Raw genomic sequence first — 25,576 nt, 5'->3', positions numbered from 1 at the left:
GAAGCAATAGAAGAAAACAGTGAAGTGTTACTTATCTGTAATATATATATATACATATGCAGATAATCATTGTGGTTCAAGTAATACAGTCCATGTGATTGGCTGCATTCCCTAGATCCACTGGATCATGGAAGGCTGTTGATTTTGTGAGTTTCAGCATAACAAAGGGTCCACTGTTCAATAAGCAAAGGATGCCGTGAATAGAGACAGCAGACCCAAAGTATTTATTATTCAGATCAATATTCTAGCATAATACACGGACTGTATTCCCTGACCGCACATGGACATCTGTATATACCCTTATCCTTTTTATCCATAAATTACAAAAATTTGATTAGAACCTGGAAAATATGCTTTCCAGGATTTTTGTATCAATAAGATTCTGATTAATAGCAGATGGGTGAAGGTGCCAGGTCTAAAAGCTCCACCAATCACCTATTCTCAGCTGCCATCATCTCTAAAGCTGTGTTAGTGTGCAGGGGTTGGGTATATATAATAGAAGCTCATGTATTCTATTCATACACATTTTAAAAGCCGCTATGACTGGATTCTGCCACAAGATGACAATGTGAAAGAAGGCACCAGCATAAACCGGAACAAAATGTGCCCAACACCGTCACATCAACATGAAAGTGGATGTTATGTACCATAACACAGGAAAGGGTTTTTTTATATTAAATCTCTGCCTACAACGTGTACAAAGCTGCCCACGAGTCTTATGGATAAATGGTGCAGTTGAAGGCATCAACTCATGAATACCATCTACTCATAACCATGAGCCCATTGTATACTTTTTGGTGTGATTTAGGACTATGCATACAATGACTAGCATATGTCAGCAATATGCTGCCTTTTAAAAGGGGACAGATTGGCTTTCACCCTTTGAAGAGTATAGTCTGTATTGAGTATGTGAAAGATATATTTATTTTTAGTAGCAAACAGGTGAAATCTTACCTTTAAGAGGAACCGGGGTGAAAGGAATACTCTGGGCCAAACGCATCAGGTTGTTTCGTTCAACGGCTGCACAAGATGATATAAGATGTTAATAAATCAATACAAGCAGTCCTCGGGTTATGTACAAGATACATTCTGTAGGTTTGCTCTTAAGTTGTATTTGTATGCAAGTTGGAACTATATATTTCATCATTGCAGCCCCAGCAAGAACTTTTTTTGGTCTCTGTGACAACTGGATTTTAAAAATGTTGGATTGTCATAAGCAGGATTAACACTAAAGCTTCATTACAGACACCTATTATAACCGTTATAGCTGTTTATTGTAGCCTAAGCATAGTATACAGTAATTTAACAATATCCAATATTTTAACTAGGGGTCGTCTGTAAGTTGGGTGTTCTTAAAGGGAACCTACCACCCCGATTCTACCTATAAAGGTAGAAGGGGTGGTAGGTGGATGAATGGGACGTGAGGATAGCCCTTTTTTGGGCTAATCCTCACGTCCCGGGTGTCTTTTATAAAACTTTATTGCCGGCATATGTAAATTTTATTAGGCGGCTACTGGGGCGTGGAGTAGTCGGACATGAGGCTACTAGTTGCGGATACTCCACGCCCCAGTAGCCACGTTACACCGCCTACCATTTAATCTTCGGCCCTCGTCCTGGTCTCCTGCGCTCTGCACATGCACAGAACGCAGGCCTTCGCAGGCCGCGGCTCCGGAGCTACTGCGCATGCGCAGAAGGCTGCAGATAGCGGGAGACCAGGACGGGAGCGCGCAGCTACGAGGAGCTGCGCGCCGAAGATTAAATGGCGGTGTAACGTGGCTACTGGGGCATGGAGTAGCCGCAACTAGAGCCTCATGTCCGGCTACTCCACGCCCCAGTAGATAAAATTTACCTATGCCTCCAATAAAGTTTTATAAAAGACACCCGGGACGTGAGGATTAGCCCAAAAAAGGGCTATCCTCACGTCCCATTCATCCACCTACCACCCCTTCTACCTTTATAGGTAGAATCTGGGTGGTAGGTGCCCTTTAAGTAGGGGACTGCTTGTATGAAGCATTAACCATTAACGGTCAACATAGTGTGTGCCTGCAACAAGTAACTAACCTGAATAGCAATAATTGATGTCTACTATTGGTTTGAACGGTGAGCCTAAACCTGTAAGGGAAAAGGTGTATATATATTATTCACATAGAATTAGGTTTTCTTAATTTAGGTTTCTTGATTTTATGAGACTCACCATTCAACGCATCCTCCTCTGCTGTAGGCCTGTCGAGACAATGCAACACTTAATGACAGCCATTATTTTAATTTATTACATTTTTTAAAATTATGCGATTTTGTTGTTAAAGAAGTTACCAAATTTTTTTTGCAGGCATTTTTTTTTTAACTGCTTCACTCATTCTGTTTCCGACATTGAAACACATATGAATGATGCTCCCTCTAGTGTCTGACAGTAAAATAATTAGAATTCTTTTATTCCGCTCCAAAAAAAAAAAAAAAATCTGAACCCAGACAATTGCTTTAAATAGAGCAAGAAAATAAAGCAGACAGATCTACTTTAAAAGGCTTTAGAAATCTACCACAATTTTGTAGATACAGGGGGAGACTTGTGTGAACCTTCTCTTCCCACCTCTGTAATGAGGAACAATAAGGCATGGGGAAATTAAGTGAACTTACTTTGGTTTGCTTGCAGAGGATGAATGAGACTGTAACCAATCCTGTAAAAGAAATGCACAAAAAACATTTGCTCCTCCTCTTCCATTTGTGTAACATCAACCTCACATCTGCTACTAGCCCTACTAGTGTCCTGCATAAGTCTACATAATGCACCGATCTGCGAGTGTTACCTATTGTAAATATTACAATGTGGTACCCAATTAAACCAAGAAATGCTGCCAACCTGAGGGTACTAGAACAACAGAGGGTTCAGCAGAACTAGGGCACTCTGTTAGGCAGCGCTCAATCTTGACCTTTTCTCACACTGCTCATGTAACACGTTGTCCTCAATTCTGATAATTTCATCCACGTTGTCAAAGATCCCCCTTCAAATGTTACATAAAACCAACACACAACCCAAGGCTATCGCTGAGATATCTGAATCTACTGCAGGACAGCTGCATTTTATAATAGTAGAGAAAGGACCCACCGCCAGAAATGTCTCTTTGGAGTCATCTTCAGTCGTCTCTTCAGTCAGCGAGGCTCGTCGGCTAGTGGCATGCACTATAAACAAAAAATAAAAGAAAATAGTCTAAAAAATATGGAGTGAGTAGTAAATAAACTATTGGTTCAGTACTTTATTTGCTCCGACTAACAAAAGCAGTAAAAGTGCAAAAATACACATTATACCTCATCTTGCAAAGTTTTCAAAAATCTAGAAGGAGATCTGTATGCAACACACACAATAGCAATACACTGGCAAGACTCACATTGTTCCAGCCGCAAAGACTGGGAAATTTTACTGAGTTCAGTAAAACCAGCGCAGGACTTCACTTGCTTTAAGCTGGAAGGAGGATATAATTCCATCTATAGGAAAAGGAAAACGGATCAAAACTCACAGTTGTGTCCATTGGTAGGTTCTAGACATGGGCCAGTTCACATCTCTGTTATTTTACCAATTTTTTTTAATTAGTTATTGGGAGTCAAAACCAGGAGTGGACACAACAGCAACAAATATTTCCATTCTACCTCATTTCTGTGTAGTCTCTACGCCAGGTATAACTTATACAAAACATGAAATAACAGATGTGAACTGGGCCTAATCTGAGAAAAAAAACCCAATGGGAATATTGTTATATCTTACCACAGTCCACGCTAAATTGCTTTTAGACCAATAGTCACAACAAAATATATCAAGGAGAAAAGTTCAGCATACATTTATGATATAGCAGCATATCCTGCCAAGAGGTTTAGGCCCAATATAGAACACAGTTTAAGAAATGTGTTCACTTACCAAATCTGCAGGTGTTTCTTCTCCTTCATCTTGGTTTTCAGGACGTTTAGGTTGAGTCGTAATTTCTCTGTGACCTTAAAAAAAAAAAAAAAAAAAAAAAAAAAACACACACACATTAACCCCTTCATGATGGAGGAATATTGGTGCCTAAATGTCCAGGTCAATTATTGCAGTTCTGTTCAGCTTTTCTTTTGAGTCACTTTACATAAAAACATTTTTACTTTGTCTTTATTTCATGTCATGTGAGACTATTGTTATTGGTAAAATTAGTCTAACATACTAAAAATGGCAAAATGTAAAATTGTATAAACCTTTACAAAAATATGTGCTGTGTCAATCCATCACCATTTCCTAAATTCAGAGACAGAGGGTGCATGTACTTTTGCAAAGTGTCTTTTGGAGCTCCTTATGCTTTCTGCCTTCAGCTGAAAGGATGGTGACGCACTTCAAGACTGTCACGTCTCCTAAACCAATTCTGGTTTCCTATCAAAGGAGAAAGTCCACTTTCACATAAAAATACAATCCTGATGTTCTGTTAAACAGAACCAGAGATATCCTTTCAAGTTACAGTTGAGAATAGAGACCTGTATTTAAGAATTAACTTTTTTTTTACTGTAACTAAGAGCTCGTTCACATGGCTAATAGGGAGGCAGTGATATGTTGCATGATTTGCAACCATACCATGGCCCCCATAGACCTCTATGGCTCACGGCGGCAGCTCGTCTGTGGAAGGAGGAAGGAAAAGCACTCAACCCTTACACTCCCTCCTCTCGGCCCTGTGCTCACTCTGGATCTAGTATGGCCATATAAATGTACCCCAACTGTGTATATCTCTGGTTCTGCTTCTCCTAGAAACACATTCCTATCTTTAATAGGAAACCAGAATTTTGTGAGCTCTGCTTCCTCCTGCATCCATATGATCCTGCAATGGAAGCAAATCTCCGTCAGCTCCCATCTGTATGAAGGAGAAGGGAGCAGGCAGGAATGGAAGGGAGAGCTGTGATGACAAAGGATTAACCACCACCATGACTCAATCTTCTTTGCTTGCTATAACTTATATACTTTTAAAACTGAATGGAACCAAGAATTAAAGTCAATGGGAACTTATTAGGTCAAAATGCAAAATCGGGATGATAAGTTCCCTTTAAATAAAGCAGCATAAAAATTATATTAAATAGGAAGCGAATAAAATACGATACGCACCAACAAACGCACCAAATTCCACAGTGCTGTCCATTTTTGAGGACCTTGGTTGGAGAGACATTTCCAACTTGGATGCCACTTCCATCTGATTCCTCAAGCTTGGCTGTGTTGGCGTGCTAACAAAAAACGTAGCTGAAGGAGAAGCAATGCTTGGCATGCTACTGGTGGAGATGCCTGGATTTGGGTATTCGGTGCGGGATATGGCTCCCTGTGCAGTGTTTGGCAGTTCTGTGGGACAATCAGCAGTAGACACTAAGGCACTTCCAGATGGACCAGCACCTGGAATATTTAGTTTTTCTCTCTGTGGTGGAAATAAGTCGCCCACCTTTCTACCTACAATATTTCTCTCATCTCTCAAAGAAATGTTAAATAAAAAGTTACTGTTGGCCTCGGGACTTCCTTGTGGAAATGAGGAGCCAAAGAAATTACTAACGCTATGCTTTTTCCTCATGGAGGAGCGCAGAGGGCCATCATCAACCAGATTCTGTCCCAAGTGCTTCGAAATGCTGAGCTCTCGGGTGATCTCTTTGTGAACCTTGCTGGCTTCAGATGCTTTTTGTGCAGTAAGGGTTTTTAAGGTATCCACAGTAAGAGCAGACAGGTCCTGCAAGTGTCCAATCTGTGAATCCAGAGAGTGTAAAGAGCGCTTTATATAGTTAACTCGATCTCCCACTTCTTTGATTTGTATACACATCTGTTCAACCCTAGAGAGTCAAAATTGCAAAGTAAGACATGAGGAGGAGAAAAATAAAAAATAAAAAAAATTCACAAACATAAAAACCAAGATGAAAAGGTATGATTTGTACCTATCAGATGTAACACGAATTCTCTCTTCACTTCCCAAATGAAATTTATCGTCTTTCTCATTGAAATAAATCTCAACGCAAAGCTCCTCAAAATCATGGAGCTTCTTCTGATCTTCCTCAGTTAGAAATAATTCTAATAAAAGAAGCAAGACAGACAATTAAGCTACCAAAAGTTATTATTCTAGTATAAAACAAAAGACGAAAATCCGTGAACTGTGAACATTGCACATTAAATTGTGTGCAGCAAACATTGTTTGTAACCCTTGTCAATTGAAAGCGACCGGCTGCGCAGCATCACAGGAAAGCAGCACGTATCTAAAGCTGTGAGGCACAGTGCATGCGCCACATCGTAAAAGTGCCTAATAGAAGGCTAAGTGGCTGTTTGCATAAAGCCTTAGGGTGCGTTCACACGTGGCATTAAGGCATGCGTTTTGAAACGCATTGCAACAGCTGAGAAGAGGAGATTTGCCGGATTACATTGCCGTCAACATTTAGTTTACAAAAGGCATGCATGACTATTGTATGACTATTGTATGACTATTGTATGACGACAGCAATGTAATCTTGAACATCTACTCTTCTCAGCTGCTCTGATCACTTGAAAACCCATGTGTTTACGCCACATGTGCACAAACCTTTGTGTGTAAATGCACCTTTACATTAGATTGTAATATACTGCATCAGATTTATCAAACGGTATAAATATAGTTAAAGATAGTTGATATAATCTACATACAAAAACTTACTTGGTCCATGTGAATACTTGTCTTTCTTTCTTCGTTTGCAGACAAAGCAAAATAGGGAAGACAAATGGCTGAAAATAATCAAAGGTGGAGGCAAGAAAGGCTTCTCATGATAAGCCATAATAAAATGGTAGCGCTGGTACTTCCATACTATATTGGAAATAGACTTCACTTGAAAATATACATTGCTAAAATTAAACAAAAAATTGCATTAATACCCACAACAGTCAAACAAAAGGTTATGCATAAATAATTTGTATGTTTGTTTAAGGAACTCTACTAGCAAAATCCATCATGATAAACCAGGGACACCTCATAGATTCAGGCAAAGTGACTGTGGTAATCTTATATTTATTATCCATGGCTCCTTCCTTCCAAAGTCAACTTTTTAAATTACCGTATAAACTCGAGTATAAGCCGACACCCTCAATTTTACCACCGAAAACTGGGAAAACCTATTGACTCGAGTATGAGCTAAAAGTGGGAAACGCATTGGTCACAGCCCCCCTGCGGTATACAGCCAGCCCCCCTGCGGTACACAGCCAGCCCAGCCCGCCCCCCCTGCGGTACACAGCCAGCCCAGCCCGCCCCCCCTGCGGTATACAGCCTGCCCCCCCTGCAGTATACAGCCAGCCCAGCCTGCCCCCCTGCAGTATACAGCCAGCCCAGCCTGCCCCCCCTGCAGTATACAGCCAGCCCAGCCTGCCCCCCCTGCAGTATACAGCCAGCCCAGCCTGCCCCCCCTGCAGTATACAGCCAGCCCAGCCTGCCCCCCCTGCAGTATACAGCCAGCCCAGCTTGCCCCCCCTGCAGTATACAGCCAGCCCAGCCTGCCCCCCCCTGCAGTATACAGCCAGCCCAGCCTGCCCCCCCCTGCAGTATACAGCCAGCCCAGCCTGCCCCCCCCTGCAGTATACAGCCAGCCCAGCCTGCCCCCCCCTGCAGTATACAGCCAGCCCAGCCTGCAGTATACAGCCAGCCCAGCCTGCCCCCCCTGCAGTATACAGCCAGCCCAGCCTGCCCCCCCTGCAGTATACAGCCAGCCCAGCTTGCCCCCCCTGCAGTATACAGCCAGCCCAGCCTGCCCCCCCCTGCAGTATACAGCCAGCCCAGCCTGCCCCCCCCTGCAGTATACAGCCAGCCCAGCCTGCCCCCCCCCTGCAGTATACAGCCAGCCCAGCCTGCCCCCCCCTGCAGTATACAGCCAGCCCAGCCTGCCCCCCCCTGCAGTATACAGCCAGCCCAGCCTGCCCCCCCCTGCAGTATACAGCCAGCCCAGCCTGCCCCCCCCTGCAGTATACAGCCAGCCCAGCCTGCCCCCCCCTGCAGTATACAGCCAGCCCAGCCTGCCCCCCCCTGCAGTATACAGCCAGCCCAGCCTGCCCCCCCTGCAGTATACAGCCAGCCCAGCCTGCCCCCCCCCTGCAGTATACAGCCAGCCCAGCCTGCCCCCCCCTGCAGTATACAGCCAGCCCAGCTTGCCCCCCCTGCAGTATACAGCCAGCCCAGCTTGCCCCCCCTGCAGTATACAGCCAGCCCAGCCTGCCCCCCCCTGCAGTATACAGCCAGCCCCCCTGCAGTATACAGCCAGCCCCCCTGCAGTATACAGCCAGCCCAGCCTGCCCTCCGTGCAGTATACAGCCAGCCCAGCCTGCCCTCCGTGCAGTATACAGCCAGCCCAGCCTGCCCTCCGTGCAGTATACAGCCAGCCCAGCCTGCCCTCCGTGCAGCATACAGCCAGCCCAGCCTGCCCTCCGTGCAGTATACAGCCAGCCCAGCCTGCCCCCCCCTGCAGTATACAGCCAGCCCAGCCTGCCCCCCCCTGCAGTATACAGCCAGCCCAGCCTGCCCCCCCCTGCAGTATACAGCCAGCCCAGCCTGCCCCCCCCCTGCAGTATACAGCCAGCCCCCCTGCAGTATACAGCCAGCCCAGCCTGCCCCCCCCCTGCAGTATACAGCCAGCCCCCCTGCAGTATACAGCCAGCCCCCCTGCAGTATACAGCCAGCCCCCCTGCAGTATACAGCCAGCCCAGGCTGCCCCCCTGCAGTATACAGCCAGCCCAGCCTGCCCTCCGTGCAGTATACAGCCAGCCCAGCCTGCCCTCCGTGCAGTATACAGCCAGCCCAGCCTGCCCCCCCCTGCAGTATACAGCCAGCCCAGCCTGCCCCCCCCTGCAGTATACAGCCAGCCCAGCCTGCCCCCCCCTGCAGTATACAGCCAGCCCAGCCTGCCCCCCCCTGCAGTATACAGCCAGCCCAGCCTGCCCCCCCCTGCAGTATACAGCCAGCCCAGCCTGCCCCCCCCTGCAGTATACAGCCAGCCCAGCCTGCCCCCCCCTGCAGTATACAGCCAGCCCAGCCTGCCCCCCCCTGCAGTATACAGCCAGCCCAGCCTGCCCCCCCCTGCAGTATACAGCCAGCCCAGCCTGCCCCCCCCTGCAGTATACAGCCAGCCCAGCCTGCCCCCCCCTGCAGTATACAGCCAGCCCAGCCTGCCCCCCTGCAGTATACAGCCAGCCCCCATGCAGTATACAGCCAGCCCAGCCTGCCCCCCTGCAGTATACAGCCAGCCCAGCCTGCCCCCCTGCAGTATACAGCCAGCCCAGCCTGCCCCCCTGCAGTATACAGCCAGCCCAGCCTGCCCCCCTGCAGTATACAGCCAGCCCAGCCTGCCCCCCTGCAGTATACAGCCAGCCCAGCCTGCCCCCCTGCAGTATACAGCCAGCCCAGCCAGCCCCCCTGCAGTATACAGCCAGCCCAGCCAGCCCCCCTGCAGTATACAGCCAGCACAGCCAGCCCCCCTGCAGTATACAGCCAGCACAGCCAGCCCCCCTGCAGTATACAGCCAGCCCAGCCTGCCCCCCTGCAGTATACAGCCAGCCTAGCCTGCCCCCCTGCAGTATACAGCCAGCCCCCCTGCAGTATACAGCCAGCCCAGCCAGCCCCCCTGCCGTATACAGCCAGCCCAGCCAGCCCCCCTGCAGTATACAGCCAGCACAGGCTGCCCCCCCTGCAGTATACAGCCAGCCCAGCCTGCCCCCCCCCTGCAGTATACAGCCAGCCCAGCCTGCCCCCCCTGCAGCATACAGCCAGCCCAGCCTGCCCCCCCTGCAGCATACAGCCAGCCCAGCCCGCCCTCCTGCAGCATACAGCCAGCCCAGCCCGCCCCCCTGCAGTATACAGCCAGCCCCCCTGCAGTATACAGCCAGCCCCCCTGCAGTATACAGCCAGCCCCCCTGCAGTATACAGCCAGCCCAGCCTGCCTCCCTGCAGTATACAGCCAGCCCAGCCTGCCTCCCTGCAGTATACAGCCAGCCCAGCCTGCCCCCCTGCAGTATAAAGCCAGCCCAGCCTGCCCCCCTGCAGTATACAGCCAGCCCAGCCTGCCCCCCTGCAGTATACAGCCAGCCCAGCCTGCCCCCCTGCAGTATACAGCCAGCCCAGCCTGCCCCCCTGCAGTATACAGCCAGCCCAGCCTGCCCCCCTGCAGTATACAGCCAGCCCAGCCTGCCCCCCTGCAGTATACAGCCAGCCCAGCCTGCCCCCCTGCAGTATACAGCCAGCCCAGCCTGCCCCCCTGCAGTATACAGCCAGCCCAGCCAGCCCCCCTGCAGTATACAGCCAGCCCAGCCAGCCCCCCTGCAGTATACAGCCAGCCCAGCCTGCCCCCCTGCAGTATACAGCCAGCCCAGCCTGCAGTATACAGCCAGCCCCCCTGCAGTATACAGCCAGCCCAGCCTGCCCCCCTGCAGTATACAGCCAGCCCAGCCTGCAGTATACAGCCAGCCCCCCTGCAGTATACAGCCAGCCCAGCCAGCCCCCCTGCCGTATACAGCCAGCACAGCCAGCCCCCCTGCCGTATACAGCCAGCACAGCCTGCCCCCCCTGCAGTATACAGCCAGCCCAGCCCGCCCCCCCCCTGCAGCATACAGCCAGCCCAGCCCGCCCCCCCCCCTGCAGCATACAGCCAGCCCAGCCCGCCCCCCCCCCCCCTGCAGCATACAGCCAGCCCAGCCAGCCCCCCTGCAGCATACAGCCAGCCCAGCCTGCCCCCCTGCAGTATACAGCCAGCCCAGCCTGCCCCCCTGCAGTATACAGCCAGCCCAGCCTGCCCCCCTGCAGTATACAGCCAGCCCAGCCTGCCCCCCTGCAGTATACAGCCAGCCCAGCCTGCCCCCCTGCAGTATACAGCCAGCCCAGCCTGCCCCCCTGCAGTATACAGCCAGCCCAGCCTGCCCCCCTGCAGTATACAGCCAGCCCAGCCTGCCCCCCTGCAGTATACAGCCAGCCCAGCCTGCCCCCTGCAGTATACAGCCAGCCCAGCCTGCCCCCCTGCAGTATACAGCCTGCCCAGCCTGCCCCCCTGCAGTATACAGCCTGCCCCCCTGCAGTATACAGCCAGCCCAGCCTGCCCCCCCCTGCAGTATACAGCCAGCCCAGCCTGCCCCCCCTGCAGTATACAGCCAGCCCAGCCTGCCCCCCCCTGCAGTATACAGCCAGCCCAGCCTGCCCCCCCCTGCAGTATACAGCCAGCCCAGCCTGCCCCCCCCTGCAGTATACAGCCAGCCCCCCTGCAGTATACAGCCAGCCCAGCCTGCCCCCCCCTGCAGTATACAGCCAGCCCCCCTGCAGTATACAGCCAGCCCCCCTGCAGTATACAGCCAGCCCCCCTGCAGTATACAGCCAGCCCCCCTGCAGTATACAGCCAGCCCGGCCTGCCCCCCTGCAGTATACAGCCAGCCCAGCCTGCCCTCCGTGCAGTATACAGCCAGCCCAGCCTGCCCCCCTGCAGTATACAGCCAGCCCAGCCTGCCCCCCTGCAGTATACAGCCAGCCCAGCCTGCCCCCTGCAGTATACAGCCAGCCCAGCCTGCCCCCCTGCAGTATACAGCCAGCCCAGCCTGCCCCCCTGCAGTATACAGCCTGCCCCCCCTGCAGTATACAGCCAGCCCAGCCTGCCCCCCCCTGCAGTATACAGCCAGCCCAGCCTGCCCCCCCCCTGCAGTATACAGCCAGCCCCCCTGCAGTATACAGCCAGCCCAGCCTGCCCCCCCCTGCAGTATACAGCCAGCCCCCCTGCAGTATACAGCCAGCCCCCCTGCAGTATACAGCCAGCCCCCCTGCAGTATACAGCCAGCCCCCCTGCAGTATACAGCCAGCCCCCCTGCAGTATACAGCCAGCCCAGCCTGCCCCCCTGCAGTATACAGCCAGCCCAGCCTGCCCTCCGTGCAGTATACAGCCAGCCCAGCCTGCCCTCCGTGCAGTATACAGCCAGCCCAGCCTGCCCTCCGTGCAGTATACAGCCAGCCCAGCCTGCCCTCCGTGCAGTATACAGCCAGCCCAGCCTGCCCTCCGTGCAGTATACAGCCAGCCCAGCCTGCCCTCCGTGCAGTATACAGCCAGCCCAGCCTGCCCTCCGTGCAGTATACAGCCAGCCCAGCCTGCCCTCCGTGCAGTATACAGCCAGCCCAGCCTGCCCCCTGCAGTATACAGCCAGCCCAGCCTGCAGTATACAGCCAGCCCCCCTGCAGTATACAGCCAGCACAGCCAGCCCCCCTGCCGTATACAGCCAGCCCAGCCTGCCCCCCCCCTGCAGTATACAGCCAGCCCAGCCTGCCCCCCCCCTGCAGTATACAGCCAGCCCAGCCTGCCCCCCTGCAGTATACAGCCAGCCCAGCCTGCCCCCCTGCAGTATACAGCCAGCCCAGCCTGCCCCCCTGCAGTATACAGCCAGCCCAGCCTGCCCCCCTGCAGTATACAGCCAGCCCAGCCTGCCCCCCTGCAGTATACAGCCAGCCCAGCCTGCCCCCCCCTGCAGTATACAGCCAGCCCAGCCTGCCCCCCCCTGCAGTATACAGCCAGCCCAGCCTGCCCCCCCCTGCAGTATACAGCCAGCCCAGCCTGCCCCCCCCTGCAGTATACAGCCAGCCCAGCCTGCCCCCCCCTGCAGTATACAGCCAGCCCAGCCCGCCCCCCGTGCAGTATACAGCCAGCCCAGCCCGCCCTCCGTGCAGTATACAGCCAGCCCAGCCCGCCCCCCTGCAGTATACAGCCAGCCCCCCTGCAGTATACAGCCAGCCCCCCTGCAGTATACAGCCTGCCTCCCTGCAGTATACAGCCAGCCCAGCCTGCCTCCCTGCAGTATACAGCCAGCCCAGCCTGCCCCCCTGCAGTATACAGCCAGCCCAGCCTGCCCCCCTGCAGTATACAGCCAGCCCAGCCTGCCCCCCTGCAGTATACAGCCAGCCCAGCCTGCCCCCCTGCAGTATACAGCCAGCCCAGCCTGCCCCCCCCCTGCAGTATACAGCCAGCCCAGCCCGCCCCCCCTGCAGTATACAGCCAGCCCAGCCCGCCCCCCGTGCAGTATACAGCCAGCCCAGCCCGCCCTCCGTGCAGTATACAGCCAGCCCAGCCCGCCCCCCTGCAGTATACAGCCCGCCCCCCTGCAGTATACAGCCCGCCCCCCTGCAGTATACAGCCCGCCCCCCTGCAGTATACAGCCAGCCCCCCTGCAGTATACAGCCAGCCCCCCTGCAGTATACAGCCAGCCCCCCTGCAGTATACAGCCTGCCTCCCTGCAGTATACAGCCAGCCCAGCCTGCCTCCCTGCAGTATACAGCCAGCCCAGCCTGCCCCCCTGCAGTATACAGCCAGCCCAGCCTGCCCCCCTGCAGTATACAGCCAGCCCAGCCTGCCCCCCTGCAGTATACAGCCAGCCCAGCCTGCCCCCCTGCAGTATACAGCCAGCCCAGCCTGCCCCCCTGCAGTATACAGCCAGCCCAGCCTGCCCCCCTGCAGTATACAGCCAGCCCAGCCAGCCCCCCTGCAGTATACAGCCAGCACAGCCAGCCCCCCTGCAGTATACAGCCAGCCCAGAACTTAAAAACATCGGCGGCGGGCCCCGATACGCAGCGCTGCTCCCCCGATGTCATCGCGACTCCTCTTCTTTCTTCTGTAACAGGAAGCAGGACGCGGTCATGTTCTCAGCCGGCAGGCGACGTCATACTATGCGCCTGCCGGCAGTCAGATAACATGGCCACATCCTGCCGCCTGTTACAGAAGCCAGAAGAGGAGCAGTTTTTTTTGTCAGTTTCTCTGCAAGACTGTTTGTTCTGAATACCACTCTATTTCAATGATTAAAAGACAAATTGAAATATCTTACTGCAAGTACTTTATCTGTATAATAAGTATTTTAACAACTTCTAATATAAGCACAAATGACTTACTTAAAAAATGCTATGAGTAGATTCACCATGATGATATATTGCACAAAGAGGTAGACGGCTTGAAGGAAAGGAGTCAGCCATGTTCCAGGGGCACACAAGTCTGTCACCTCAGAATTATTGGCACATACTACAAAAACAAGAATATACAATGATGCATTCTGACAGCAGTTAGCAAATCAATGTCAAAATGTACTCCAACATAAGGAAAGGCAGGAAAAAACGCCACATGAAAATCTTATACAATTGCAGATGATGGTAGATGCATCAAAAATCAAGCATGGATAAACCAGGGGCACTCATATAGATCTAGGCATTGTGACGGTGCCCCTCAGTTCTGCAAATTCACAGGCTGTTACACTGTGCAGGAGCACTTCCTCCTCACAGTGTGTGCTGAAACTTCCTGTGCTGCAGCGAGGTTACATCAGACAGCGGAAGGATGAGACAATATAGCAGCCTGTGAAACTGCAGCACAAAGGAGCTCTAGCCTCCCAGCCGCCATCATTAGCATAATTTTAAATGTTGCTTTTACAAGGAAGGAGGCAATGGATAAAATATACAAGATTACCACCACAGCCACAGTGTCTGGATCTATGAGTAAGTATCCCTGGTTTATCATGATGTATTTAAATAGTAGATTTCCGTTAAAGGGGTATTCCTACAAAGACAATTTTCTTAAATATACTGCGGATAATAAAATAACCAAATTCACTGTTATTAACAAGAATACAGCATTTCACAGATATACTTTCAACCTATCAGTCCTGGTTACACAATTTCAGTTCCCCTTCCTTTCCAACCCTGTATCTTCTGACTTGGGGTCGGGGAAGCCATCTTTCTCTTTTACCTGATGCAGCATGAGCTTCTACCTGCTTCCAGGCCCCACCTTTGCACCCCAGAATGAGATCACAGACACTCACTCCCTGCCAGCAAATAAATCACATTGTGAGGTGAGAAAAGCTGCAAGGTACAGGCAGATTAGGGAGGGGGGAGGGAGGTACAGCAGATCTGATGGTGTGAGAGCAGATATCTAGCAGTGCTGACTGTCATTGTATTTAATATGCATCTTATGGATCTCATCTCTCCCTTTCTATGTGTCAGATAATAGTACAATGTTTAGGTAATGTGGTTAGATTATCAGGGCACAGGTTTATAAACACTTTCATTTTAGAGTCCCCGTCCACACCTGGGATTTTACACTGACCATCACCGAGTATAAGAAGCCAAAACAGAAATAGAACTGCGTAAAATAATCTTTATTGTGCTCACATCACTAGGGGTTGAGATTTGATCATTTTCTTTCATGGGAAAACCCCTTGAAAAGTGCATTTTCTACTAATATAAAAACATTTTAGACATTTGCTTTGTGTCAATTTGAGACTTGTTAAAGTGTAACTGTAAAGCTATAGCGATTTTAACAAATTATTATATGCGATTCCCTCTTTGAAAACAAACAGAACGATGGCTACTACGTGCTGCTCATCCTTTTCTTTCCAAAGTTCTGGCATTTTCTGTTACGAAAGAGTTTGACAAAAATCTTTCTCAACAGAGGTGAAATGGGCAGAGACTAATGTCTGTCAGTCTATGTCCCCAAACTGAGCCCAGTTAGTTTGCCCACAGATCCCATGATCTGTGGATCCCATGATCAAAGTAATTTAGCAGTATATACATTGAGTTTCCCAACAAGTAAATCCACTTAACACGGCACAGTGCACATACAGGATGTATATCATGACTAGCCATCACATGAAGGAGCAGGGAACATGTAATAAATGGTAGAAATCATACGTTACCCAGTCACATGAAGTCTATAGCCTGTGCTGTGTGAGTACTAAGGGTTAATACCTTATCTGCACAGTGCACTAAGTGCTGATGACAAGGTGGGGAGGGAGCAGCATTAGGTGAAGAGACAGATAAAGCTCTGTAGAATCACAGACTGGGATGGAGGGACTGATAGGGAACAGGGGAGATCTTGTACCTCACTATTCTGTGCAAGAGACCTTTGCATTCTCGCATCCATCTCTGCTTCATGCACTGTCACATGAGCTCCTCCTCTGTGAGAAGGGAGCAGCAGCTCCTCCCCTCCCATAAAACCGTCAGATAAAGAAACTATAGACTCAGGGGGCTCATCAGCACAGGTAGAGGAAGCAGCCACTGGAGCAATGTGGTAATCTAAGGGGGATAGCAAAGAAACCACTGAATCTAGGCAACTAAGATAATAGGAAAAGTAGTTTTACATCCCAAGAGCTATTGATTTGTGAAAAACAACCCTTTACAGTTACTCTTTAAAGCTGTTTAAAACAAACTTAAGAGCCCAAACAGACAGCTATATTATTTTCTTAAATAACATGACTGTATAAGCCTTATTTTATATGTTTTACTGTTACGTTTTTATGTGGTTCTTCTTGTGGTATGAATGCAGGGTTTCACACTAAAGTGCAGTGCAGAGCTCGGCTGTCTCCGTCTGCTTCATAGACATGAATGGAGCAGCTGGCACAAGCTGAACAGGCTCCAGTCATTTCAGGTGCAATGGAAACTATACTTTGTTAGAAATTAATTAGAGATTCTCAATAAAAACACATGCTGTATAAACTAAAAACAATACGGTAAGTGCAGACACTGTATAAGGCTACATTCACACGAACGTATGGAGGACGTATATACGGCCGATATACGTCCTCCATACACTCCTATGGGCGCACGGCACCCTACGGGAGCGGTACGGTGCAGCACACGTGCGGCACCGTACCGTTCCGTACCGGGGAAAAAGATAGGACCTGTCCTATCTTGTTCCCGTAATACGGCGCCGTGCGCCATAGGTTGCTACGGAGAGGGGCGGGGGTGAGCTGCGCTCACCTCCTCCTCCTCTCCCCGTACACTGCCGTTGCCCGCTACGGTACAGTACGGGCGGGCAACGGCAGTGTGAATATAGCCTAAGACATTCACTGTACAACACTGCAGATTACTTTAACTATTGAAAAATAAAGAGGGGTTTTAGTTATGAATACAAGTAGAAGAAAACAAGCTGCCCATCACAACCAATTAACGTTTTTGTGATCCGTGGAGGTCCCATCATTGAGAACCCCACTATTTATCCCCCATGGGACAGCGGCTAACTTATACATCTGTGGAGAACCCCTTCAACAACTCTATATAACCTTTAGTAATAGACGTAGTACTTCTTTTTTACTGAATAAAGAAAAGGCTTATTTTACCATCTATTTCATAAGCATACACTTCACCAAACATCATCCAATAAGGCTGGAAAACGATATTCCTTGCAAGGGTCCAACTTGGTACTTCATATGGATAAAGAATTGCTTGTCTCGGAACACCAAAACTCAAGAGCACAACAGTCATAATGACGACAATGTAGAACATATTAGCAACCTATGGATAAAATGTGAAAAGTGTTAGGGCACAATAAACCTGAACATATTTCCACATCTCATATTGAAGCTTGCACCATTCAATGTCTTACCATTTTGCCAATCATCATTATATACGGTCCAGCTTGTTGATTGACAGCCAAAAAATCCAGTAATCTGACATACCAGAAAATGATATTCAGACAGTAGGTCAGTCTTCCAGCCAGAAAAACAGGATTTAGGGGATCTTTATCACCACCATCATCATTGTTGTTGAATGGGTTTTTCAAGTTATAATTATAAGCTCCAAGTCTCAGTCCACATCCAATAAAAAATGTAATGATAGCGATGGTATCTGTGATATTAAAATAATCCCCAAACCAGACCTTTATCTTCTGATTAATTTTGCCGGCTTCAGACATAAATATCTGCAATACAAAAACACTCATTAGACACCGAATAAAAAATGCACATCTCTGTTTTTAGAAAACTTTGGAGTCAATCTCTATTGTTGTCATTACAGTTATGAAATTGTCCCCTTGCTAGTTTAAAAAAAAAAAAAAAAAAAAAAAACGTGAATGAACAAAGAAAATCATTTCAACCCTATAAAATGACACAACAGACGGTGCCTTTAAAGGGAACGGATAATGAATGTTCGTGAGATGGCCGTATCCGAGGAAGAAATCTCGTTTCTAAGGGACAACATGGCTATATTTATCTTCACACAGGAACATTTTTTTAATAACATCTAATTGAAGAAATATTTATATATGTCAGATTAATGAAACTGAATGTGAGTGCCCAGATGAGAATACCCCTTTAAGAGTGCGGCCGTATATACTTCCCCATAACGGCAGTGTGAATGGGGACTTAGTCTGTCAGTACAACTCCTGCCAAGTGCCAAAAAGGAGGGGAAAAAAACAAAACAAAAAAAAAAAAACATTTCCTAGTCAACACCACTATGCTAAATAGTAAAGATACTGAACACATCCATCTGCCCAATACACAAAACACTTACATAATAATTACAACTTTGTTGTAAAATATTTAACCATATATACTTGAGTATAAGCAGAGGCACCTAATTTTACCACCAAAAACTGAGAAAACCCATTGACTCGAGTATAAGACTAGGGTGGGAAATGCATTGGTCACAGCTCCCCAGTATATAGCCAGCCTCCTGACAACATATTTTGTGCGCAGGCCAGGCCGTGTTCACTGACCCGGAGCTGGTGCACAAGAAGAAAGAAGGCGAGGATTTAATGCTAAATTACTTTGAGAGAGAGCACAAAGCATCATGGGATCTGTGGGCAAGCTAACTGGCTTCAGCCTGAGGGCATAGACTGACAGACTGTCTCCACCAACTTCATCTCTGGTGAGAAAGATTTTTGTCAAACAATTTTAGAATAGAAAATGCCAGAACTTTGGAAAGAAGAGGGTAAGCAGCACAATACTGGCATCATTCTGTTTATAAAGGGGGAACCACATATAATAATTTGATAATATCACTATAGCTTTATAGTTATGCGTTAAATTGAATCATTATAGTAAAAAAGCAAAACCAAATAAAAAGACAAACCTCTCGAATTTTCTCAATTGCAGATGTAAAAATGTAGGCAATGACAATCCACTCCTGTGCAGAAGGCAATGGCTCCATCTTCACCAGAACCACAAACGTGAAAAGCATAAGAAACGCCAAATAAAAAAGCTGAAAAAGAAATAAGTGAATCAATCTAAAAACTAGAATATAATAAGGTTGTTATATCCAAAATAGACACAATCAACTTCACTAAAAAGCTCTACATAAAATACATGAGGCGTGTGTCCTCCCTACAAGGCCAATATTTATACTCGTGTATAATACTCGTTATACTAGTGTATAAGCCAAGTTTTTCAACACCAAAAAATGTGCTGAAAAACCTGACCTCGGCTTATACACGAGTTAATAAAAATAATAAACTTATATACTCACAGTTGCTCAGCGCAGCTCCCCAACATCGGCGCGGCTCCTCTTCTTTCTTTGGTCTTCGGTAACAGCCGGCATATACGCGCCCATGTTATCTGTCGGTCGGCGCATACTATGACGACACCAGCAGCCGCATTATAGTATGCACCAGCCGGCAGAGCTCATAGCCACGTCTCTAACAGAGGACCGAAGAAAGAGGAGAGGCTGCCGGAGGGCGAGTATACAAGTTTTTTTTTAAGTGCTGGGGACAGGCTGGCTGTATGTATACTACACGGGAGCAGGCTGGCTGTATACTACTGGGAGCTGGCTGGCTATATACGGGGGGGAGGGGGTTGGAGGCTGTGACCAATTTATTTCCCACCCTTGGCTTATACCAGAGTTAATATGTTTTCCCAGTTTTTGGCGGTAAAATTAGGGGCCTCGGCTTACACTCTGTCGGCTTATACTAGAGTATATACAATAACCCCTTAAATGTAGTCTAGACAGGGAAGGGTGGCACAGTGGTTCCATTGGTAAAATAATACTCATTCCTTATATCACGTCTGTCACGTATCCTGCAAACCTTCTTTAGTCAAAGGCCTTAGAGCAGACACATATGTTGGAGTTCGGTTCACCTATTAATGAGCACAATAAGTTGCTCTGTATTTTGTAGAACAACCTGATCCAGTATTTTGTTACTAGTATAATAAGGCACATAAAAGACTACGGAGCCGCTTTACACAATAAAGTTGAGTAAATGAAATCTCATACTCCCAAGGATACGGCTGTTCTCCCTGGCAACTAGAAAACAACAAGCAGAACAGACTAAAAAGTTGCAGAATTATAAACCTTGTAATTTCTGGTTGTTTAATTTTCTTCATAGTATTCAGAGATTTTTGCAAGCGTTAGCTATTAACCTAGAACTGATGCCTTTACTGCACGCAGATGACCATTAGATCAGTCACTTGCTGACAACAGCATCTATTGTGTTAAACTTCGATCTGAGGAGGGCCTGATGTGATGAAATTAGTTTTGATCCAGCTCTTTGATCAAATAAACTTAGCCTTTATTAGCAGTTAGTGTAGCATCCAAAGCAATTTGCAGAAAACCCGATACCTGGGAGCATTAAAAAACGGGATCCAGAAGTCATCCCTAAAAATCGTCAGTCCGTACTAACCGGAATAAGCCCAGAACATTGATCTTAAAGGCCAAATAGGTTTATTACCTGATATCCTTTTCAGAGACTGTTGTACTAAAGAATTTCATTCACAGATGAATGAAGCTATATAAAAGCTTATTTTTTTGTGGGATCAGTTATATAATACACAGCAATGCTTTGTAAATAGGGGAAATACTTTTAAAAAGTACAATAATAATGACTAGTGGCATGAACGGACCCAATGTTCCCATTTGGGTGTCCCCTAAGCCAACCATAGCAAAGGCTAGTAGCGCCAATTTACCAGATTGGCAGGAATATGTCCGTGTCAAGCGGTCAAAACCCCAAAGGGAAATATCGGGTACGATCAGTTAACATGGAGAAGACAAACCATCTTTTTTCTAATAATATTCATACTCACTGTGTTAAACCAAAATTTGACAATTGGTGCATGATAAAACGCATAGAACTTCTGTGTGATGGGAAGCCGCCGAGTTTTTGTTTGAGTCTCAATTTCAGTCTTTACATCTATGTTGTCAACAGCCTGAACTTCCTTAAACACATGCTGCAGAAAAAAAAAAATCGTTATGTGTAACTAGAGTAACCAAGGTACATTTCTACAACATGAAAAAAACCAAGACAGTGGAGCAGAGACTTCGGCCATAAGCTTGCGGTCGAACTTAAGGGGCTCCATGTGGGGCTCTTTATGGTATGCAAACTTTCCCACATGGTCATGTGCACGAGGCCTTATTGATTCGGTAACATATAATGTCCACTTAGACCTAGATCAATGCCCCCTGCAGGACTTGTTCAAAATTTAAATCAGTTTAAAAAAAACAAAAAAACCACACCTACAGAAATTAGTAGTACAACGTATTTAATGGTATATAGTCTGCATATGTGGTCCTCTCTCTGCTGCTGCTAGGAGGTGACTTTGCCATTATGAAGCTACTCTTTTAGTTTAAGGTTATACGCAAGACATTCTTGTCTAACTTTCTGTGTTAAGTATGGGTTAACTTGCTTTATGGGAAAATTCTAGCACCACTGTATATCACTGGAGTCAGCAAGTTTTACTATTGAACTGGGTTTTTAATTTATGTTAAGAAAACTATGAAATAGAGGGTTTTTTAGCCCCCTTTTTTACTTTTTACATACCATAGCAATGTTTTCTGGAGGGTTCTGAAAGTTAATTTCACTGTCATCCATTGACATCTGATGAGCGTCCTGAGATTGAGGTATGTGAGACATTTCCGCCTTTGTTTTATATTCAAGCATGAGAATTGTGGGAGGGACCAAAATACTCAGAATCACCTAAAAGATAATAAATACATAAAGGTCTAAACGAATACACCTTCAATGTGCTGAAATACAGTTTACATGGTTACAAATCTCAATCCTGCATTTTAACGACAAAAGGCATTTAAGCTGTTCATTAGGTTATAAAGTTTTGTCTGATCCCATATCACAGTGAATAAACCTGTGTGTGACTCCATACAGTGGTAGTTGTCAATCATGGACAGGACTAGCCCCGCAGCTAGATGACTGTAATAAGGGAGGAAAAAAAAAAAAAAAAAAAAAACACACGGCAAGAGGAATATTTTTCCACATTCATTACATTATACATGATGCAAGGACTCCATGTATGCTGGCCGAACTGCATCACTGCCACAAACAGTTAAAATATCAGAGCTGCAATTCAGCTGGCAAACAGGAATGCTAGCATCGCATTTTTGCATGATGCAAGGACTCCCATCCTGTGCAAAACGTACAGTGCATTACATTAGACAAACATATGGTTAGTTAACACAATCTGCATAATTAGTGCTACAGTTCCTCATTGTTTTCAAGAAAGCAAATATATTAAAAGTTGAGCAACATGAAAAAAGTAGGCCAGGGGAAAAAGAAAGATAAAATAACATTCAAACAAGAGAACAAAGTGGGCTCCCTAATCATCTTGCATATCACTGGCACTTTACCTTATTTTTCGGACTATAAAGGCACACAAAAAAATCCTTTGATTTTCTCAGAAATCAAAAGGTGCGCCTTATATATGAACCATACTTACAGACAACAGCTGCCTTGAACTGTGCACAGGTCTGCCACCTGCTGGTCATTCATCCTTATAATCAGGTGCGCCTTATACACGAACCTAGACTTTAGAAGGCATTTATTGATGGTGCGCCTTATAGTCCGAAAAATACGGTAATCTGCTAAAGGATCATCGGGCACAAAGCAATCAGATTTCTGCTTGGGAATCCTTTAGTAAATAAGTTTTAAATTAAACCATTGTGAAAATTTAAATATGAGATAAGGGAAGAGATTACTACCTTATACCAGGAATTCTTTCGCATGTTCAATCTCCCCATCCACATGTCACTCAGCAGCATTTGAGTACAAGTGTGTGCAACAAAATTGCGCAGCCGTGAGGATACAGCAAGCTTCAGGCAGGTAGAATTACTCCAATTTTTCAGCTCGTATGTGAGGAGCTTCATTGCCATGGTTTCATCTTGTTTGAATGATTGATCGAGCAAGTCAACTGCCAGTTGTCCAAATTCACTGCAAAATAAAGTTTTAATACGTTTTTAAAATACAGGCAGTCCCTGGGTTACGTACAAGATAGGTTCTGTAGGTTTGTTCTTAAGTTGAATTTGTATGTAAGTCGGAACTGTATACTTTATAATTGTAACCCCAGACAAAATTTTTTTTGGTCTCAGTGTCAATTGGATTTTAAAAATGTTGGATTGTCATAAGAACCAGGATTAACAAATCTTAATTACAGGCACCATTGATAACTGTTGCAGCTGTTTATTGTAGCCTAGGACTAAAGTACAGTAAATTACCAAAACCCAGAGTTCCGTTTGTAACTAGGGGTCGTTTGTAAGTCAGGTGTTCTTAAGTAGGGGACCGCCTGTAGTCAGAAGTAGTAAGATTTTGACAGCATTTGTCATCAACATAAGTATATTACCAAGGCTTTTATTTCCTATTGTTCTGCTCCATTATAACAGCAGAAAAAAATTAAGCATTTCACATTAGATCACAAAATTACACGATTTGGCTAGTTGTAGAGGCTGTACTGACACCTCTACTAAGTACACCAACCACAAGCAACGTCTGTTTCCATACAGGTGCTGTCAGGAGTCTATTTGGTAATGCATCATCCCTCTGTCACAAGTAAGATCAGGAGATTGTCGGAAGAGCCAGTCTTGCTAAATGTAATCCACCATGTTCTGTAATAAGTGCTTTAGCACCTTTTTCTCTTAGAGCATCAAAGACCAGACTGAAAGCATTAAAAACATGAAAGGTCTCTAAAAATAAAAAAAATCTAAATACCTTGAATGTTCCTTTAGTTCTTCTGATGTGTCGTCCACAACATCGCTCTGCTTTGCCTCATAAGCCATGGAGCGACACAATTTGCAGGCAACTAAAGCTTTAGCCATGGACTCCTCTCCGTGCTGCCAGAAGAAGAGGGCCATCTTCTGTCGCTTCATCAACACAGCCCAAACAAGCAGCTCATTAAATGGGTAAGGAAAGCGCTTCATTTCAGGATCATCAATGTCCACAACCTCGTCTTTGACCCTTTTCTTTTTCCCATCATCGGCTGAGGAATCTTGCTACAAAAAAAGAACGTGTTCCAAATCAGAACCAATATGTAGATTACACACAGGCTACAGACAACAAGAAGATAGTAAATATAATAGTAATAAGTCTAGTAAGACTCGTAGCTAAAATATTGAATGAAAAAATGTAAAAGCTTTCTCCTCACAAACCTGGCCATAATTATAATGAAAGTAAGACAGTTATTAACGGATGATTTGCTGCAGTTTGGCATTCGTTTTTTCAATGATCCATGAAAAAATGGTTGTGACTAGGACATGCTCTATTTCTTAGCGGATCAATTGCATGGTCCGCTGAAATAATGACTATTGGCACTGACCCATTACAAAGTATTGCATCTAGTGCAGATGTAGCCGGATGGGCAAGTGGACGATTTTCACTGTTCTTCTGTCCTTAATGAAATAGTAGCAACACTAGGATAGTAAAGGGTAAAAGTACTAAGTTTGGCAACATTAACTACATGGGTAATCCAGTATGGTGGCCAAATAGGGTCCCCCCACCACGGTTTACATTGCAGTAATAAAAAGATGAAGCAGAAAGTAGAATCTTTTTTTAATAGAGCAAAATATTGACAAAGAAAGTGTCAAATGCTTGAGAAGTCGCAGTCAAGCTAAATAGACAAATCAATCAATCCTGTACCTTTGGTTTATAAGGTTGTGCAGTTTTTATGAAGTGATTGTGTCTCATTTTCTCCTTCTTGTCTGCTCGGCTTCCAAATGATTCATGGTTTTTACGCATTTGAGGTGTATTGCTGGAAGTGTTTCTCCCAGAACGCTGGAAAACAAATATCCTTTAATGTAACAAAAAAAAAAAAAAAAATCCTTAAATCAAACAGTGTCTAAGGCAAAAAAAAAAAAAAACTACTGCCATGCCCTGAGCAACAATAGGCATCTAAAGAGGTTGGCTCTGTTACCAAGGATGTTAATCACTTACTACTTTAAGCCAATGGTGTAATGTGAGAGTCAGGATTAGAAAGTACAATATTATTAGAGGGTAATACTTATACTATGTTATACATACCCGATTGCCAGCATGAAGATTATTGTAAATGATTCGAAAGCGCTTCCTGGTGTATGTGCATCTATAGGTACCACCCATCAGATACTCAATAACAAGACCAACATCAATGAGAGTGATTTTATAGCCTGGAGGAAGATGACCCTAGAAAAAAAAAATCATTAAAGTATTTCATGAAAACTGATTACAAGAAAGCCTGCAGGAATTTTAACTAAATTCATCTATGGAAACGTCTGAAGAATTTCTTAGCTGCACATTATTCTAGGGAATGGGAACATGTACCGTATTTTCGCTTTTTTATAAACGAAATAATAACTTTGTAAAAGTGCTGGAGGCGCTCAGGCAGACGGAGCACGAGCGGCTCTCTGTTTCCCTGGATTTCCATTAATGCACTGCCCCCACTGCAAACCTCCTCCTGCCACCGGCCGGCCAACTAGGAGAGAGCACACACCCCGGCTCGGACGTCACCAGCCAGAGCCCAATTGCCCCCAGCCGGCGGCAGGAGGAGCTTGCAGCGGCAGGAGTGCATAAATTAAAGTCTGGGGAAGCCAAGAGTTAAGCCAAGTTATTATTTCAGTAATACAAATGCAGA

General features: G+C 46.8%; 1 protein-coding gene across 3 annotated transcripts in view; it reads right to left on the bottom strand.

Moving 5' to 3' along the window:
* TRPM7 (transient receptor potential cation channel subfamily M member 7) overlaps positions 1-25,576 on the bottom strand; it is a 63,888-nt gene that overhangs the window by 5,855 nt on the left and 32,457 nt on the right. For 2 of the 3 annotated variants that reach the window (XM_072148303.1, XM_072148304.1), the window contains 20 exons: positions 24,988-25,128; positions 24,607-24,741; positions 23,683-23,963; positions 22,680-22,908; positions 21,508-21,663; positions 20,774-20,917; positions 18,831-18,959; positions 17,365-17,679; positions 17,099-17,273; positions 13,887-14,013; positions 6,663-6,847; positions 5,917-6,049; positions 5,111-5,814; positions 3,908-3,981; positions 3,384-3,480; positions 3,104-3,177; positions 2,635-2,675; positions 2,195-2,223; positions 2,062-2,112; positions 955-1,020 (listed from right to left, as the gene is read on the bottom strand). In XM_072148303.1, coding sequence (XP_072004404.1) covers positions 955-1,020; positions 2,062-2,112; positions 2,195-2,223; positions 2,635-2,675; positions 3,104-3,177; positions 3,384-3,480; positions 3,908-3,981; positions 5,111-5,814; positions 5,917-6,049; positions 6,663-6,847; positions 13,887-14,013; positions 17,099-17,273; positions 17,365-17,679; positions 18,831-18,959; positions 20,774-20,917; positions 21,508-21,663; positions 22,680-22,908; positions 23,683-23,963; positions 24,607-24,741; positions 24,988-25,128 — 3,286 coding nt within the window. Of the gene's footprint in view, positions 1-954; positions 1,021-2,061; positions 2,113-2,194; positions 2,224-2,634; positions 2,676-3,103; positions 3,178-3,383; positions 3,481-3,907; positions 3,982-5,110; positions 5,815-5,916; positions 6,050-6,662; positions 6,848-13,886; positions 14,014-15,861; positions 16,056-17,098; positions 17,274-17,364; positions 17,680-18,830; positions 18,960-20,773; positions 20,918-21,507; positions 21,664-22,679; positions 22,909-23,682; positions 23,964-24,606; positions 24,742-24,987; positions 25,129-25,576 lie in introns of those variants that run through there. The other variant, XR_011855002.1, reaches the window with a different exon arrangement.

Source organism: Engystomops pustulosus, chromosome 4 (genome assembly GCF_040894005.1).
Source record: "Engystomops pustulosus chromosome 4, aEngPut4.maternal, whole genome shotgun sequence".
NCBI lineage: Eukaryota > Metazoa > Chordata > Amphibia > Anura > Leptodactylidae > Engystomops > Engystomops pustulosus.
The sequence above is the reverse complement of the archived record's forward strand: the minus strand, read 5'-3'. Positions and strand labels throughout refer to the sequence as shown.